The sequence below is a fragment of the Chiloscyllium plagiosum genome, unplaced genomic scaffold, assembly GCF_037043375.1.
Source record: "Chiloscyllium plagiosum isolate Xiang-an unplaced genomic scaffold, Cpla_swu_hap1 HiC_scaffold_22, whole genome shotgun sequence".
NCBI classification, from domain to species: domain Eukaryota; kingdom Metazoa; phylum Chordata; class Chondrichthyes; order Orectolobiformes; family Hemiscylliidae; genus Chiloscyllium; species Chiloscyllium plagiosum.
The window spans coordinates 10,062,708-10,080,725 of record NW_028270160.1 but is presented as its reverse complement, the minus strand read 5'-3'; the positions used below and the strand labels follow the sequence as shown (position 1 = coordinate 10,080,725).

The window sequence follows — 18,018 nt, the reverse complement described above, 5'->3', positions numbered from 1 at the left end:
ACAAATTGTCACCTTAGTTTAGCATCTCCTGTAACAGTCCACATTCCCTCCATCACAAATGACTTGTGCTCAAGTCTCTGGAACAGGTCTTGAGCGATTTTACCTTTTTGATTCAGACACGAGTGCTACCAACTGAACCACAATAGATAGATAGCTTAACTGTTTAGTGATGCAACTTGATTTGAGTGAAGTTATATGATGTCCTTTTTCTGTGACCTGTAATGCTTCCAAGTGTGCACATGTAATTGGGCGTATCTGATGCTTAAAACAATTCATTGAGTATACAATGAAGTTCGGTGTTATGTGCCTTTCTATAGTTCCATTCTTTGGAATTGTAAATCGCTTTTTGAATGCACGCTGCCTATGGATGCAAGAGGTATTTGCCAATTTTTAAAAATTGTCCCTTCAAATTTCATCCTTAGCTTTTGAGCCCATGAATACTGCTGGAGTATCTTTTTTTTCTTTTATGCTAATGTTTTGGATAAGAATATTCTCCCTTCCCTCTGTCTTGCAGATATTACCTGCATTCCCTAGGTTGCAAACAGGTTCTGCTTCAGAGTCCATTTTGAAGTCAATTTGTATGCAAGTTGGAACATGTGCAAGATGTAAAATAGCTATTAATCATTCGTCATAGAGATGTACAGCACAGAAACAGACAGACCCTCTGGCCCAACTTGTCCATGCTGACCAGATATCCCAACCCAATCTAGTCCCACCTGCCAGCACCCAGCCCAAATCTCTCCCAACCCTTCCTATTAATATACCTATCCAGATGCCTTTTTTAAATGTTGTAATTGTACCAGCCTCCACCACTTCCTCTGGCAGCCTATTCCACACACTCCTCACCCTCTGCATGAAAAAGTTGCCCTTTAGGTCCCTTTTGTCCCTTTCCCTGCTCACCCTATGCCCTCTAGTTCTGGACTCACCCAGCCCAGAGAGAAGACCATGTCTACTTGCCCTATCCATGCCCCTCATGATTTTATAAGGTCAGCCTCTGCTCCAGGGAAAACAGCCCTAGCTTATTCAACCTCTCCTTTATAGCTCAAATTCTCCAACCCTGGCAACATCCTTGTAAATCTTTTCTGAACCCTTTCAAGTTTCGCGACATCTTTACGAATGGAGGGAGACCTGAATAGTATGCAGTATTCTAAAAGTGGCCTAACCAGTGTTCTGTACAGCTGCAACATAACCTCCCAACTCTACTCCGTACTCTGCCCAATAAAGGAAAGCGTACCAAACGTCGTCTTCACTGTCTTATCTTCCTGTGACTCCCTTTTTAAGGAGCTATGAACCTGCACTCCAAGGTCTCTTTGTTCAGCAACACTCCCTAGGACCTTACCGTTAAGTGTACACATTCTGCTAAGATTTGTTTTCCCAAAATGCAGCAGCACCTATTTATCTGAATTAGACTCCATCTTCCACTCTTCTGCCCATTGGCCCATGTGATCAAGATCGCATTGTAATGAGGTAGCCTCCTTCTGGCCATTTGTGGCATTCCACTGGTCACAGGCCTCCAGTCTGAAAAACAACCCTCCGCCACCACCACCACCCTCTGTCTTCTACCTTTTTGAGCCAGTTCTGTGTTCAGTGAGATCTAACCCTGCTACCCAGTCTCCCTTGGGGAACCTTGTTGAACGCCTCAGTTTTGAAGGTGCATGGTTTGTCTAGTAATGAGCATTCACTAGTGGTTAGTTTAAAATGCTTTCACTTGGACTTAGCTTGAGTATTTTCTATTGGCAGAGCTGTCTTTACCTAGAAAGCTGACTGGATGCATGATATAAATTTTTGTTTTCCATGTTATCTCTCTTGCCAGCATAAATACGTGAGGCTCATTGTGCATTTGTCATGCAAAACGGAAGACAGTGGTGTGTGTATTGTTCTGTAATTAATGAACATCAACTACACTTTGGTTAGATTTTTGACATTGTATTACTGTACTCTGAATATATTAGTTAAATACTGACTGAACCTCTTGTCCTAAGCTTGTTGTCCCAAAACGCCAGGTCTACACAATCGAAGGTGCTGTTTAGGTTTTCATTTTTTGTAGCAGGTGATTTAACTTAATCCCTGCTAGTAGTTTTAAAATAAAACTCTTTCAAGCCATTAGAATCCTTAACCTATAAATTATTTAACAGAACAGCCATATCTCCCACAAAATCCAGCAGTACTCTTAGATGCAGTTCCACAATTATGCAGCTCTTGAATCCATAGATTACTTTGGCTGGCATTTTAGTCAGAGTACCACACCTGTCCAACTATTAAACAAGGTCTTTTTTTTGACAACCTTTTTTGTATTTCAATGCGTGTTTAAATGTAAAAATTTGTTTAAATTCAACCACCGGAATTACGTAATGATTTGCGAAGCTTGAATTTTGCAATCGGAAAATCTGTTCTGTGCTAATTAGATCTGTGGGAGAGTAATCATACAAGGTAATGCCACTGAAATAAAAACCTCTGCAATAGAAATTAGGCCCTTTTGGACTGAATAACTAGTTGGACGAGATATTGGATGAATGCTGGAAGCTATAGAGCAATCCATGATTAAGGTGTGGTGAAACTTCACCGTATAACCACCTTGCATGAAAATTCTGGTACGTTTGATGTTCCTTTTCAATCTTGGTTGGACAACAGTAAAGTTAACGTTGGGTTGTGGAAAGTGTTTTTTTTAAGCTTATGTTCCTCAATCTTGCAAAAACAAGGATTTTGATTGTAAAAATTCCCTGTACTGTTTAATTCAGTTAATTCTTCAGTATGTCCTCTGACCTACAACAATTTACCTTAATGTAAATTTTCAATGACTTGTAGCCCAAATTGTGTTAATTATTCCCAACTGTCGAATGCTGTCTTAACATTTAAGGGAGGCTTACTTCAAATTTAGAATGCAGTGTCAAAGGTACTCCTATTTCTATAAATTGTATATTTATCTTTTTTAAACAGTGTTGCAGATAGTGAAAGTTTTGATCCTTGCAGTCACTTGATTTTAGTGAAATAGTTCACTCTTGAAAGCATACAAAGTATGAACTAGCATTATTAGTTTAGGGGCACACTAATCTAGCAAGGTGGGGTGGGGGGGGGTGGTGGTGAGCAGAAGACAATGTGGCCTTGTGGCGTGGTTAGTCATACAGCATGGAAACAAACCCTTGTGCTCGCTGACCAGAATTCGCAATCTGACCTAGTCCTGTTTTGCCAGCATAGCCCTCTAAATTCCGCCTGTTTGTGTACGTATCAAGATGCCTTTTTTAAAATGTTGTAATCGTAAATACTACCTCCACTTTGTCCGGAAGCTTGTTCCTTACGCATGCCACCCTTTTTGTGAAAAAGACACCCATTGGGTCCTCATCTCACCCCCCTCACCTTTTTTAAACCTGTGTCCTCTCTCTACTTTTGGATGACTCTACCCTTGGGGGGGGGGGTGTGGATGGGAAGGGGGGGGGGGGGGTGTGGATGGGAAGGGGGGGGGGGGGTGTGGATGGGAAGGGGGGGGGGGGGGGTGGATGGGAAGGGGGGGGGGGGGGTGTGGATGGGAAGGGGGGGGGGGTGGATGGGAAGGGGGGGGGGTGTGGATGGGAAGGGGGGGGGGGGTGGATGGGAAGGGGGGGGGGGGGGGGTGTGGATGTGGATGTGGATGGGAAGGGGGGGGGGGGGGGTGTGGATGGGAATGGATGTCTGGTAGGAAGGCTTGGTGAGAGTTGCTTGCAGTGTCACTTCAGTAAATCTTGGGTAACTAGGGTTTGATTCTGTTTTGTCCTGGGTAACTGTAAGACTTTCGTAGAGGATCCTGGGTAGTGGGGAATTGCCCATTGCAAGTTGAAACTTTGAACATTCCCTTGGTAACTTTGGCTAACTTTGTGGAATCCTATTGAGTATCTTCAGTCATGCATCGCATGACTAACTCTTTATGCCCGATCAGCCCTAAGAATGTCTGCAATATGGTACTGTAAAGTTAAGATTAAATGGGAATATTTCTCTGGACATTAGGTAATAAAGGGTTAAACTGCACTGTCTTGGGTGCGGGTGACAATCATGAAAAAATGCCAATGACAATCCATTGTAATTTACACTTCATTTAGACAGTCATTAGCTACTACTCCCTCGTTCTTGTCAACTTAAACTATTATTCAATCTCTTCCATTCAGAAATGCATTCTTACCAGAGGTAAGTCACCCCTGCATTGACTTGGGGAATTAGTCAAGAAATTGTCTGCATAATGATTCCTAAGGACTAGGGCATTGGCATTTGCATGATCTCCAAGGGTGACCTCATCCTGCTGTTGGTGTGTGCGAATTGTATCTCGTGTGTGAGAAAAGAACCTTGCGGCACTGCAGATTGAGCGATTGTAACATCTATCCTGTAGTCACTTGGCCACGTGTAAAGGCCAACTGGGTCATCTTAGCTACACGTAAGACCTCGAATCTTTTTTCCCTGATGTCTACCACCAGCTCCCACCCCCCTTTGTCAGCTAACCATACTCCCCCAGCTGTTATCCCTGCAGACTTGGCTTACATCCGCTTTAAGGGCAAATGGTTATCCTAAAGCTATGAGAGAATAGTGCACATTTGATGACTGTGTGAGATTCAATATGGTGAGATTAATTGTCCTCAACTAATCTAGGTTTGAGGGAAATTTTCCTGATCTATCTTTGGGCATGTGTGCAAGTGTTTTTGGAAATGACCTCATATCACATGGTGTTGACTTAGTCTAAAAAGTTGCCAGCCTGGCATAACTGCTGAATTCCAGACAGATTTATCCAAGTTCTGGTAACAAAACTGAAACAAAACTGTTTCCAGGAATTGGAAGCAAAGAACTATTCTCCTTTGCTTGCTTCGTAGTTGTGGGATTGATTTTTTTTTTAAAAGCAGAAGTTCGTGAAATTTTAAGCGTGTAAAATATTTATATTTTCAATCTTTCCCACCAATAATGAATCTGACTTTTTTGCTCATTGTTGCTGCTCTGAAACAGATGCTTATTGATTTTGCCAAGTCACTCTACCCTTAAGTTTCTTGCCTCTACTTGAAAAGTGGCTATTTCTCAGTTACTGGTTTTTAATTGGTTTTAAGACAGCAGCTCAGTGGTTAGCACTGCTGTCTCTCAGCGCCAGGGACCCGGGTTCAATTTCAGTCTTGGGTGACTGTGTGCAAACTCCACACAGACGCATTCTCCTAGTGTTGTCATGGGTTTCTTCCAGGTGCTCTGGTTTCCCCTCACAGTCCAAAGATGTGCATTTTAAGTGAATTGGCCATGCTAAATTGCCCATAGTGCTCATAATGCATAATTGCTTATGTGTAGGCTAGGTGCATTAGTCAGGAGAAATGTAGGGGAATAGGTCTGGATTGGATATTCTTCGGAGGGTCCGTATGGACTTGGGCTGAAGGGCCTGTTTCCACACTGTAGGGACTGTATGAAAAACTGACATGCCACCAAAAGCATAGAAACCTGTTTTCTACTGCTTAAGTGAGACATTGTGCTAAGTGGATGGCAATCTTAATGCAAGGCCTTATCTTGGACAGGATAACCCACAACTGCATCTTTCAAGATGTGGTAACCACATTTGATGTATAAATGGAAGTAAAACTGTTTCCATATCTAATGCTTGCTTTATTCACTTCAAGCATTCCCCTTTCTCAAAAGGAGCAATGGCATCTGACTCTAGATTAAAAGAGCCACCTTGTTCAATTTGGCACATAACTATGGTTAAACTTTCAGATGTGTCTGGCGTATTGATGCTGAGCCTGCAATAAATGTCTGCATTTTTCATTGACCATCAAACTTATCTATTTTCTGTAGATGTTACAGCAAGCAAAGTTTTTGGTTTGACATTGTAGTCAGGTGATGTAGTGATGAGTTTTTCTCATTTGAAGAGAACTTTGGATTGGTCCTGCTGTTGCATTCTCAAGTGGGTGCCTGCCAAAATTCTAGGCAAGGCAATCTGATTTTAATTGTATGTCAGCCCTGTTTTCTGTTTCCTATCCTGTCTTTCCCTGTTCCTTTGCTCTTGCTGTCTGTCTGCTCGCCCATCTACTGACAGTGAATTAGTTCTAGCATTTGTCGTTTAAGGCTGTTTATTGACTTGATGAAATTGAGATTCCAAACTGTTTCTGGTCCTGTCTTTTGGGCTTCATTGCAGGATGAAAATTGCCAGCTTTGAAGTGGTCTGTGGCAGTTGGATTGCTAAACAGGATTGTGATGTACGGAGGAACCTTGATTATCCAAATGTCGATTTTTGTCTGAATTTAACTATCCAAACAAGGTCGCAAGGCCCTAATGATTGGCTAAACTGTTACCTGACATCCAATTATCCAAACAAACTACTCCCCGCCAGTGTCGTTTGGATAATCTGGGTTCTTCTGTAGTAAGTCTTTTTCATTACCTTAAGCTAGTGAGACCATCATACCAATGGCCAAAATAAAGGAGCAGCAGTCTGAGCATAGTTGGCTTTTTTAAAAGCTCCTATTCTTCTCTGAACCTCCAGTACTGTTGTTTCTGCCAACTCCACAACTGTGAACAATAGTCACATTTTGCAGTGAGAAGTGACACACCACACTAAATATGAACGCATGTTTTCCTAAAAAGCATTTGAACACCATGTGCAATGCTTTCATAATTAAATTGAGCTTGGGGACTGGTTGTGATTACTCATCCATTTGAAAAGGGTCCGTCAAAGTAAAATGGAGAACCACTCTGCGGAGGAGGGTGTAAATCCTCCTCCATGAAGCCTGCAAAAGCCACAACCACCTGATGAAGGAGCAGTCCTCAAAGCTAGTTCTTCTAATTAAACCTGTTGGACTATAACCTGGTGTTGTGATTTGTAACTTTGCAAAAGCATGGGCTTTCAATGAATGACCAGCATGGCCTATTTTCTTAGATGTGAAGTGCTGTAGATGTTTAAGTTCCATACACTAACCAAAATTAGTGTATTGAGGCTACATTAATGTAATTGACACTCTGCCAATTCACCACTTCAAACTATTCCCATTATCAGCACTTGAAACACTTATTTTTCCTCGTGGGATTGTATATCATAGCTGCACAGACCACTGCTACAGACCACATTTGGAAGGATAAAATCTCTAATTGGTACTGATAACTTTTTCCCCAGCTTGGATGAATTTTAGCATGAGCTTCATTTGCCAATTGCATGTTACTGAAGGCTGTAATTGAGTAGTTAAATTGGTTAGTACTGACCTTCCTGTAGGGAATTATGTGATAAATTTTAGAACTGCTTGGGTGAGTTGGATTTTTGTGCTATGGTGGGACAGTAAAAGTTAATATAAGATAGCAATGGGGTGGTCTTTTTAAAAAGAAAACATGCTTATTGCAGGTTCATGACATAATTCTTGCCCTTCAGGAATGCATGTCTGATTCTCCGGGAGCTTTTTTTTTGCACTTATCTGGGAATTATCTTGTTTACATGTGGCTAAAATTGTATCCCTTATCGGTCACAACAAATGCACGTGTGCGTGAAAAGTTTACTGGTATTGCTGAGATGAGCTGAGCCCAGATGTGAACTAAATCAAAAAATTACTTTTTGCATGTTTTGTAATAGAAATTTTGCAAATTTTTGAGACTTTCCCTTTTGAGCTCATGTGCTGATGAGAAAAGGTAGCTTGAGGCTAGAGTAGAGACTTTTGCTGTTAGACTTGCACACGTTTGTAGGCAGAACTATCTACCTAAAAAGATAGGTCTAAAGTCAGTACTAATCTCTAATTTGAAACAAGTTTTCCTTTCTAGTTATAACACGTTCCCTTTTGGTTTATGTAAATATTGTGGGTTGGGGGAGAAAACAAGAGACTGGGAATAGGGTAATAAGTTGGTATTCGGTAGTGAATTATTGCTGCAGTGACTGAGCATGTAATTGGCATAAAAAATTTGGTTGAAGCTTATTCAGCATTAGAGTTTGTATTGTGGTAATGTCATTTTGTAAAATTCTAACTTCAGTTGGAGGCCTCTTTGTGCCTGACCAAGTTTTTTTTAAATAAAGCAGTGATTCATCAGCTCATTAGGTAGGGAAAGTATGTTTTTGATTTTTGAGTAGACAGTTTTTAAAAGTTTTATAGTTGAAATCTAACTGTTCAGTGTGGGATAGAAACTTAGTTTGCAACTGATTGGAGAATACAAGGGGTTGATAGAATTGTTTGACTCGTGATTTTCATTTGCACTTGCATATCAAATGTGTAATCAAAAGCTTTGTTTCAAGTTCTAATGAGAAAAAGATTATCCTTGAACATAATTTGGAGAAACCTGCATTCATGGGAGCCGTAACTTTCAGAAATCACTAAATTTAGTGTGGACTAATTCCAAAAGCTTATCAGAGGCTTTCAGTGTAATTTCCCTTCCAGTGGGAGGATATGGCCTTTCAGACTCTTTTGTTTATGATGGATTTCCACAGTTGTTGTAAACAAAAATATTAAAAGTTTATTCATGTTTTTGTAAGGGCTTTGGACTGCAGCCTGTATAAACAGACTATCCAAAGATGATTGGGTTCTGCCTGTGTACGTCTCATAACCCGGCGCCACATTAATGTGCTACAGAGAGGTCATGATCTGAAATATGTGCAAGTGATTTAAAGGTTACCAATATTAAAGTACCTGTTGAAATGGGATACCACTGAACCAGTGATTGTACGGAACTCTGAAATGCGACTGTTTGTTTCAGAAGGTACAACTTGTACATCAGGTTTAAACAATCATGTTTTAAATCTAGTGCTATTGAGTGTTTGTCAGTTGATTCTGCAGTTTTCCCTATAACTCTTTTGTCTTGCTACCTCATTTGATTTCAAAAACGTGATCAAAACCTATCTCATTGATCTTTCAGCCAATGAACATTTCAATTCTTGGCACAACCCCTCTTGCGTTCCTACGTGTAATTTGTGTACTTATGAATGCAACTCAGTGCTTCAGAACACTTCCCAAGGAAAAATCAGGTACTTCTGATGCAGTTACTGTTGGATGCATAAGTGCACAGTCAGAAAACTGTTAAGGTATTGCAGCAGATGACTAACTTTTCATGTAAATAAAAGCATAATACTGCAACTGCTAAAGTCTGAAATTTAAAAATAAAAATTAGAGTTAGCCACTGTTTTTGTACGTGTTCATTCCTTCATTCTACTCCGTTGCCAAACATTTCAGTCCATTTGTATTTATTGCAGCATTGCTGCTTCAAGCGTCATGAAAAGATTTCTGTGGAACTAATAATTCCTCTTCAGATAGTAGTACCATGGCTTCTTGCAAATCTATTTCAGCAGGTGGAGAATAAGCTTTGTTTTTACACCTTGCCTGAAAGACAGCACCCCTGAAATATTAGCCTGATCATGTACTCTGGACCAGGAATGCTACTTAAGTGATTGTGCTGTTGGCTCAGTCAGACTAATACTTCTGTGTTTGGGAAAACAACCATAAAGTTTAAAATTTTAAAAAACTTCAGAAGCACTGGGTAAGCATCATTCATTGTAACATTTACATTTGGGTCTTCATTCCATACAACGGAGGTGTTTGTATTTTCAGATTTCTAACTGTTAAGTCTTGCTAGTATATAGTACTTTGCATACTTTTCAAACTGCCAGTTATAGCTTGTAGGTTCATTTCCTAGTGCTCAGGATTGAACTGTACACCCTCCAGCTTGTTCCACCGTTTCATACAAACATGGCTAATGGTCTGCCTCAATTCCCCTTTCCCATTCACTGTGTCTTGTGCTTCCTTAAGACACCAAGAATCAGTGTCTCAGTTTTAATCATGCTCAAGGAATGGAGCATGTATAACCCCTAATATTGGAAGTAGTGGAGAATTGCACCCCTTGGATTTGTGAGGAAATTCTCATCTTGGTTGTAAATGATCAAGCCTTTATTTTTGGGCTATGCCTTTGTTTCCTCTGAAAGCAGAAGAAATCACTTTGCTGTCAAGCCACTTCAAATTTAAGACATTGCCTTCAGTTTAGGAAAGGAGTCAAGGTTTTCTTTGTGCTTTCAGGAGAAGTGGGCTTTCAAAGCTGTGGCACAAGCTTATACTTTCAGCTGGTTAGGTGTTATAGGTAACACCAAACCGTTACAGTATCAAACCTTGCCCTAAACTGAATGCAGTTTCTTATTCTTCTATCATTCATTCTGACTACATAACTATAAAAAGTAAGATGGGCCTTAAAGGGGCACAGTCTATTTCATAAATTTTTGCGTTGTGCTCATTGCTGTCTGTTGAGTTGATTTGATTTTTGTACAACAGGATTAATTTAAAGTGACTTCTTTGAAATAAAGAGCTGTTAATTTGTAAAGTGTATCCTTTGTCCTTTAGCCGAGCGTGTTGCTGGGAGAAAACAGCAGGTCAGGCAGTACGTGAGAAGCAGAAGAATCTGTTTTGGGCGTAAGCCTTTCATCAGCAATGAGGCTTGTGGACCAAGGCTGAGGGATAAATGAGTAGGGTTGGTGGGAAAGTAGCTGAGAAAGCGATAGATGGATGAAGGTGAGGGAGAAAGTGGGGTGGGGGGGAGGAAAGAGAGAAAGGGGTGCGGAATAGTGGTGGACAGTTCTGGAGGGCTGTGCTGAATTAGAGGCTTGGGACTGGGGTAATGTGGGGGAGGGAAAATGAGGAAGCTGTTGAAATCTACATTTATACGTGTGGTTGCAGGGTTCTGAGGTGGAATATGCAGCTTTCTTCTTCCAGGTGTCAGCTGGTAACGGTGGAGGAGTCCCAGGACCTGCACGGCCTTGACTGAGTGGGAGGAGGAATTAGTGTTCAGCCAAGGGGCAATAGGGTTGGTGGGTGTGGGTGTCCCAGAGATGTTCTCTGACACCATCCGCTCGAAGGCGTCCTGACTGCTGTGGAAGGGTCCCTTTTGGGGCCTTGGACGGAGGTGAGGGGAGTAGTGGTGCAGGTTTTACACTTCCTGTGGTGGCAGGGAATTGAAAGGAGTGGGTTGTGGTGGTGGGGTGGACCTGTCGGGGGTCTGAGGCCATGGTCTTTCTGGAATGCTGATAGGGTGGGGAGGGAAATATATCTTGTGGTGAGGTCTGTTTCGAGGTGGTGGAGGATGATACAATGTATGCGGAGGTTGGGGTGGAAGGTGAAGACTGGGATTGGGTGGGGATTTTGGTCCTTGTTGCATTGGGAGGGGTGGGATTAAAAGGGCAGTGGTGTGTGAAGTGGAGATGTGCTGGAGGCACCATTAGCCAAATGGGAAGGGAAGCTGTAATCATGGAAAAAGGAGGACTTCTGGGACTTTAAGGTGGAATTGGTCACCCTGGGAGTAGATGTGGCTGAGGAATTGGGAATAAGGAATGGCATTTTTACAGGTTAGATGGGAGGTTGTTTAGGTAGTTCTGGGAGTTGGTGGGCTTCTATGTCTATGGTGATTTTCCCCAGTTGATTCAGCAACTCATTAAGTTGCATAGAGTTATCATTTATATAGACTCAGTTCTCCTGATTTGTTTTGTTAATATTCTTGTCTTTCCTCATTCAATTACTTTGTATTACTAACTCGATGACTTGCCTACAATTTATTCTGCAACTAAAGCTACAGATAGCAAAATCATAGATGTGAAATCCTTTGTGAACAGAAAAATGGACAGTGATGCAGGAAGAAAATATGATCTTGGCACAGCTTAAATTAAGAAACAAGCTTTAAGCCCTGGCTTTTCAAAATTAATTCAGTCAGGTTTATTTGTATTGTTGACTCTTTGCATTTATTGTAGGTTGAATCTAGTGTAGTCTGAAGTTGCATTAATTAAGTTAGAAAATACTTTGCCACAGTTTGGGCAAAAGATTCATAGATTTTATTTTAAAAAATCTCCTAATGGTTTTTATTTCCAGAGGTAGTCGGAGTTGATTTGCCAACTAGGAGAAAGTGAGGACTGCAGATGCTGGAGATCAGAGCTGAAAAATGTTTTGCTGGAAAAGCGCAGCAGGTCAGGCAGCATCCAAGGAGCAGGAGAATCGACGTTTGGGCATACTCTGCTTCTTGGATGCTGCCTTGATTTGCCAACTATTCTGCAGGCTTTTATTTGTACTGTTGCATTCTTGTCTAGACTGAGTACAAGGTGATAGGCTTTGACATGCCTGTCTTTTTCCTACAATATTCAAGTTTTAGCTGTATTAGCTGATTTAGAAAGTTATCACTAACCTTGCTAAATATTTGTGGCAAGAAAACACATCTTGAGTTTGAGTTTCGGTGATCAAAAAACAAAAGCTCAAGGCAGGAAAGTAGCCATTAGCAGCCGAGGGCTCTTGTACCCCTGTGGACTATTGGATTCTGTTTTTTTTTAACAAAACCATGAACTACTGTTGTGTAGACAATGTAGTTTTAGTAATAGGGACAAAGGTTGCATGTTCTGTCAAAATTGATACAGGTTGTTCTGCTATAACATGCATTTCATTGATGTGAATATGCTATAACAATAAATTGGGAACAATGTTTCTATAGTGTAGGGTGGTGTAGGTTTGCTCGCTGAGCTGTAGGTTTCTATAGTATGAACTTTTAAAGTGTGTGTTAGTTAGAACATGATTCCAGCCCCATTCGTTTAAATGGTGTTGCTATTATGCGATTTTTCTGAACACTGGTTTGCATGGGAACGCAACTACCATGTTATAGCAGAACTGATTGTATTAGCTTATTGTTTCTGTAAGTGTGGGTATTGCCTTAAACCACAAAAATAAAATAAGTTTAAACTGGTTATTAATTATATTGTTTTACATGCTTTTAGAATGTCATTGCTGTCCTGCAGTTCATGGTTTTTCTTTGTGTATTCTCATTGACTACCACCTTTCCTGATGAAGGGCTTTTGCCCGCAACGTCGTTTTTTTTCTTTCCTGCTCTGCGGATGCTGCCTGACCTGTGCTTTTCCTGCACCACTAATCTTGACTCTAATTTCCAGTATCTACATTACCCACTTTTGCCTACCACCTTGTGTTATCTACCTTGACTTTCATTTTTCTTTGCCCTATCACTTCACTCAAAGCCAACACTCTTCTTTTTTGGTTGGGATGTTTATTTTTTTGCTGTCTGAGCGCAACAGAAACAGATCTTGTGACTTTAATCAAACTATAATTGAAATGGAGATTCCTTGGATGGCACAGTGGTTAGCACTGCTGCCTCACAGCGCCAGAGACCCGGCTTCAATTCCCGCCTCAGGCAACTGACTGTCTGGAGTTTGCATGTTCTCCCCATGTCTGTGTGGGTTTCCTCCCACAGTCCAAAGATGTGCAGGTCAGGTGAATTGGCCATTCCAAATTGCCCGTAGTGTTAGGTAAGGGGTAAATGTAGGGGTATGGGTGGGTTATGCTTCTGTGGGTCGGTGTGGACTTGTTGGGCCGAAGGGCCTGTTTCCACACTAATGTAATGTAATCTAATCTGATCAAAAACTGCATACCTTTTTAATGATTTAGGTTCTATTGTCTTCAAAAACCTGCATGATTCTTAAAAGAACCAGTTCCATTGCATTAATGTTCTGGAAGTGTCATGGGGTAGCATGATTGTTTTGTGAATTGAGAATATTACTTGCATATACTCGAATATGGAGTTAAGATAAGATGAAGCCAAGTATGTTCAATGATTTTTTTTTTATTATTGCCACTTAAAATGCAGTTTGAGCCAAGTAATTAGGTTTGGATTTGGGGCCACCAAGTTGGAATAAATTGTGTAGTGATGGAAAAGATAGCAATGTGAAAGATTTAATTGCTACACTAATACAATTCTTAAATCATTTCCCAAATAAGTAGGAACTGTATTTTGTCACCTAATGTTGTGATTTTTCTGTTAAGGGTGTGTGATGAATAGTTTGCAAAGAATTTAACAAAACTTTTCATTTGTAAGTGTGACTTGTGCACATTAGTATTATATTTTGAAGGTGCTTAATTGAAAAAAGCTGAGGCAGTGTGGTATTATGCAGTCTATAGAGACTTGGGCTTCAACTAATCACTGAAGCCAAAAATCATCTGAGCAACAGCCAGGGAGCTAGATTTCATGCTTTGTTTGAAGATGAATTGACCATTGTTGTCACTTCTGCTTGCTTTTTGCTTGCAAAGCCATAGCTGGAACATTATGTCAATGGATCTTTTTCCTTTATTTACACACACCTAGCTTTATTGGTGCATGCTTTTTTTTGACTAATGTTGCCACATTTGCCTGTTAGGATTACATGGAAAGTGATGGCTCAGGTAAGACAATTCACGTGGAGAACAGACATGTTGCAAATCATACCTGTGTAGTCAAGATTAACCAAGTGTCTACAGATCCAGTATAGCAAACTAGTATGTTGATTGTTATGTACATGACTGTTTAAAGCGAGAGTAATTATTACTTGGTCGGCTCAAAGCACTTGTTTTTAATTTCTCCTATGGCAAGTACTGCCTTTCCAGTCTGAGTATTGATGTAGGGCAAGAGCCTAACAAGCTCCTTCCATTGCCATTGGAATTTTTTTACACTTCAAAAAAAATACTCAGTCTGTATTACAGCAGTGAATACAGGACAATCCACGTACCTTTTCCAGCTCTGGTTAACCACATGTGCACGTATCAGTAGAATATTCCTCTATCCACTCAACAGTTTGCATAGATTTAAATATGCTTGGCAAGATACTCTGTAATCTTTTGAACTGGGAGTTTCTTTATTTTCTGGTGAGCAGGAAACAAAGAATTTGCGTTCAAAACTTCTCTTTGGGGAACTGAAATATGTAACTAGACTCTATTACTCTAAATCTCAACAGTTAATACTGGAAATACTCAGTAGCTCAAGCACTCTCTATGAAGTGTTTCAAATCTGATCTTTAACCAGTTCTAATACTCTGTATCTATCTCCATGGCTACTACATGTCCTGAGTATTTCATGTTTTTTTTTTACGACAAATATCTGGCCTCTGAAGTGTTTTAATTTTGTTTTAGGCTAAATTTCTGTTAACGCTGATGTATGCAATTTGTTTCTCTACTGCCAGTGGAGAACATGGGAAAATTTGCAAAATGTAATTTAAAAAAAAACTTATGAATATGTAGGCTCTGTCTGAGCACCAGATTGGTGAACATCAAATTTATTTTGTTGAAAAGTTTTTTTTGTATTCTTTCAAAGTCTGAATAGTTCTAAATATTGTCAAAACTTGTGTTTATTCCATCAGATCAATAGCTAATGCTGAGTTGTTTCTGCTTTATTTTAAGACATTTCTGCTGTAGTTCAGACATGTTTGGTTTTGCAGTTGCTTTAAACATTTTATTCTTTTTGATTTCAGACACGAATGCAGAGCCTACAGCCAGATCCTGCTGCCCGGTATAGGAATGTAATGGATGCGTTGAAGAGGATTGTCCGCACTGAAGGATTTTGGAGGCCAATGAGGGGATTAAATGTGACTGCCACTGGTGCAGGGCCAGCACATGCCCTCTACTTTGCGTGCTATGAAAAAATTAAAAAGACACTGAGTGATACCATCCATCCAGGTGGCAATAGTCACATAGCTAATGGTATTAATTACTACTTCAGTGATTCTTCTACAGTTAAGCATCCTTGTGCCCCTTCTTCCCATTTGTTTCTTTCATGTAATCTCTTAATGCTCTGTGCAGGTGCCTTGACCAGAATGTTCACCTAATGCTGAAAACTACTTGTGCTGTCCTGGTTTTAAATCTACTAATCTGCTTTCCTGTAAGCATGTTAGTCTTTTTCTAGCCTTGCTTTAAGTTCATTGCTGTGATGTAACTTAGTTTAACACTTGTCTCTGAACAGGGAATAAGTGTTGGGACCCAATTAGACTAAGTGAATTCAGCCAAACATAGTGCACTACTTGATGTTGTGCTATTTGTGATTCTAGTTTAGCTCTACAATATCTTTTGTTCACTATGCTATATATTAGAGAACTTGTGTCCATGATATGTTTCCTGCCAACAGCCCAAATGATTTATTTGGATATTTTCAAGTCTTGAGTAATGGCCCAAAGTGTAAAGTTTTTGAAAAGAAAAATGTGACCATGTGTCATGTGAAACTCGCTTCTGCTTGGCAGTGAGATAGATACAATGTAGGGGACTGCTTAACTCCATGAGGGAGTATGAAGTGTACATGTTGGGGTGAGATTAATCAAGGTGGTTGGAGGCTCAATAAGTGAACGACCATTTGGCCTAAGTTTAGGAAATTGAGGTTAAAGCAAAATTGAATCTACGTAGTTTAAAAACCTCTGTGCTGTAGTTCATATTTTATATTCATGGTAGTGACTGCGTTCATAATCTTGTATTGCTTTTGACACTTCACAATATTCACTATCCTCTTGGTAAAAAATCAAGTGTTCATAATTTGGGTACAGTAGCAATCTAAACACTTTAGTTTACGAATGAACTTTATATTTCAGATTTTAAAGTTTTTTTTACTAACTCATGACTTAAGTACACAGTAGAAAAGGTGAAGTTGAATAAATTATTGGAGTGGAAACTCCATGTTTTTTCCATTTATAGAGCAGATTTGACTTGTCAAGAAAAATGTTAGTCTGAGGATGAGATCACTTGTGCTATTCTGTGCTCTTACCCCATCTGTTTTAATTCTTAAGTCATTAAATTCTGGTCAAACAATAATTTGGCTTTACTATCTACTTTTACCAACTTAAATGCTACCCTTTTATTTGTCTCTAACCTTTTTTTGGCTATGGAGGCAGTACATGTCTCTTTGTATTAATTATTTGAATTCCAATTGACACATAGGTGATCTCTCTAACTTTTCCCTTGCCCCCATTTCCCTTCAGTTTTCTTTCCTCCTTGTCTCTCTCCTTTTTTTCTTTGATATCCCAAGCATGCTTTCTCCAGAGCAGAACATTATAAGTAAATTTAAGACTTGTAGAATAAGCTATGCTCCCATCTAGTGGTGCATCCTTTCTTTTAAAGTCCTTCCTTTGTGAAAGTTGTCTTGAGCAATGAAGTTTTAGAATGGTGTTTGGCATGCTGTCTTGAGTTTCTGCATTGCTCATTAACTGGCTGTGTTCCCTGCAGTTCAGTACCCCATGAGTCAAGTGTGATGTTGCCCTATGTAACATGACCCCTCGTATGTAGATCTTCATTCCACCCACTCATCCATCTGTCCAAAAATAACACTTTTCCATGTTTTTTATCATTGTTTCCCTCAATACTCTGGCTGACTTAAGTTTCTAAATTTTCAACCTCCCATAATATTATAATTCTCTGCATCCTACACTGTTATCTTGTCTTTGCTTCCTAACATAATCTGCAATAATTAGAAATTTTCTAAATGGGAGGAGCAAATAAACCTTGCATATTAATATTTCACAATGTAGTCTGGTCCTTGCATAAATTTATATTTTAGTGTTTTGCTATAGTGTTTAGCATTTCATATTGAGTTGCTCTTACTCCCCCATCCCTCCTTGTCCATATTTAATTTTTCAGGTTATATTGTTTGGTAAGTAAAGCACTGATGTTTGTCTGGTTTGATTTTTTTTTTCCCCAAGTTGACCAGTGGATTTAAGTGGAGAATCGTCTTCAGAGCCCTAACTTTGAGGGGCTGCTTTGAATATTTGAATGTAGCTCTATTGGACATGTAATCATGTCATGTAATTTTTAGGTGTGTATTTTCTTGCTGGTCTATGGGAAAGCTAATTTAATACAATGATATTTTAAACTGGGACAGCAAGATCTTTAAGCTCCTCATATCAGATGTTTCGGACTCCTGAAGTTCTGGTATTTGGAGTTCTTTTTACAAACCACTGGTTAACTGGGAGCTGCTGATAACTACCAGAACGCATTTGCACTTGTGAACCACTGACAACTATTGGAGAATGAACCATGGCTACTTTCAGCTTTGGACCAAGATTCTAAAGTTGAGCCTGATGCATTACATTGAATAGTTCTCATGCTTTGCTAATGTTGTAATGTAAATTTTAAAAGAATGTAGCAAATATCTAATAACAAGATTCCTAATGTTATGCAGAAGTGAGTGTTTTGCTCGTCTCAGTTAAATCTGCCTTGATGCAAAGTGAGTTCTGGCTGTCATTGGGCAGACTCTCCAATGGCTATTTATTTGACACATGTCCTCATTCTCTCAAACATTCAGCAGGTTAAT

General features: G+C 39.8%; 1 protein-coding gene across 2 annotated transcripts in view; it reads left to right on the top strand.

Moving 5' to 3' along the window:
• Positions 1 to 18,018, top strand: part of LOC122561326 (mitoferrin-1) — a 155,956-nt gene that overhangs the window by 17,000 nt on the left and 120,938 nt on the right. For both annotated transcript variants that reach the window (XM_087998735.1, XM_087998734.1), the window contains exon 2: positions 15,200 to 15,428. In XM_087998735.1, the coding sequence (XP_087854861.1) occupies positions 15,200 to 15,428 (229 nt within the window). The remainder of the gene's footprint in view (positions 1 to 15,199; positions 15,429 to 18,018) is intronic.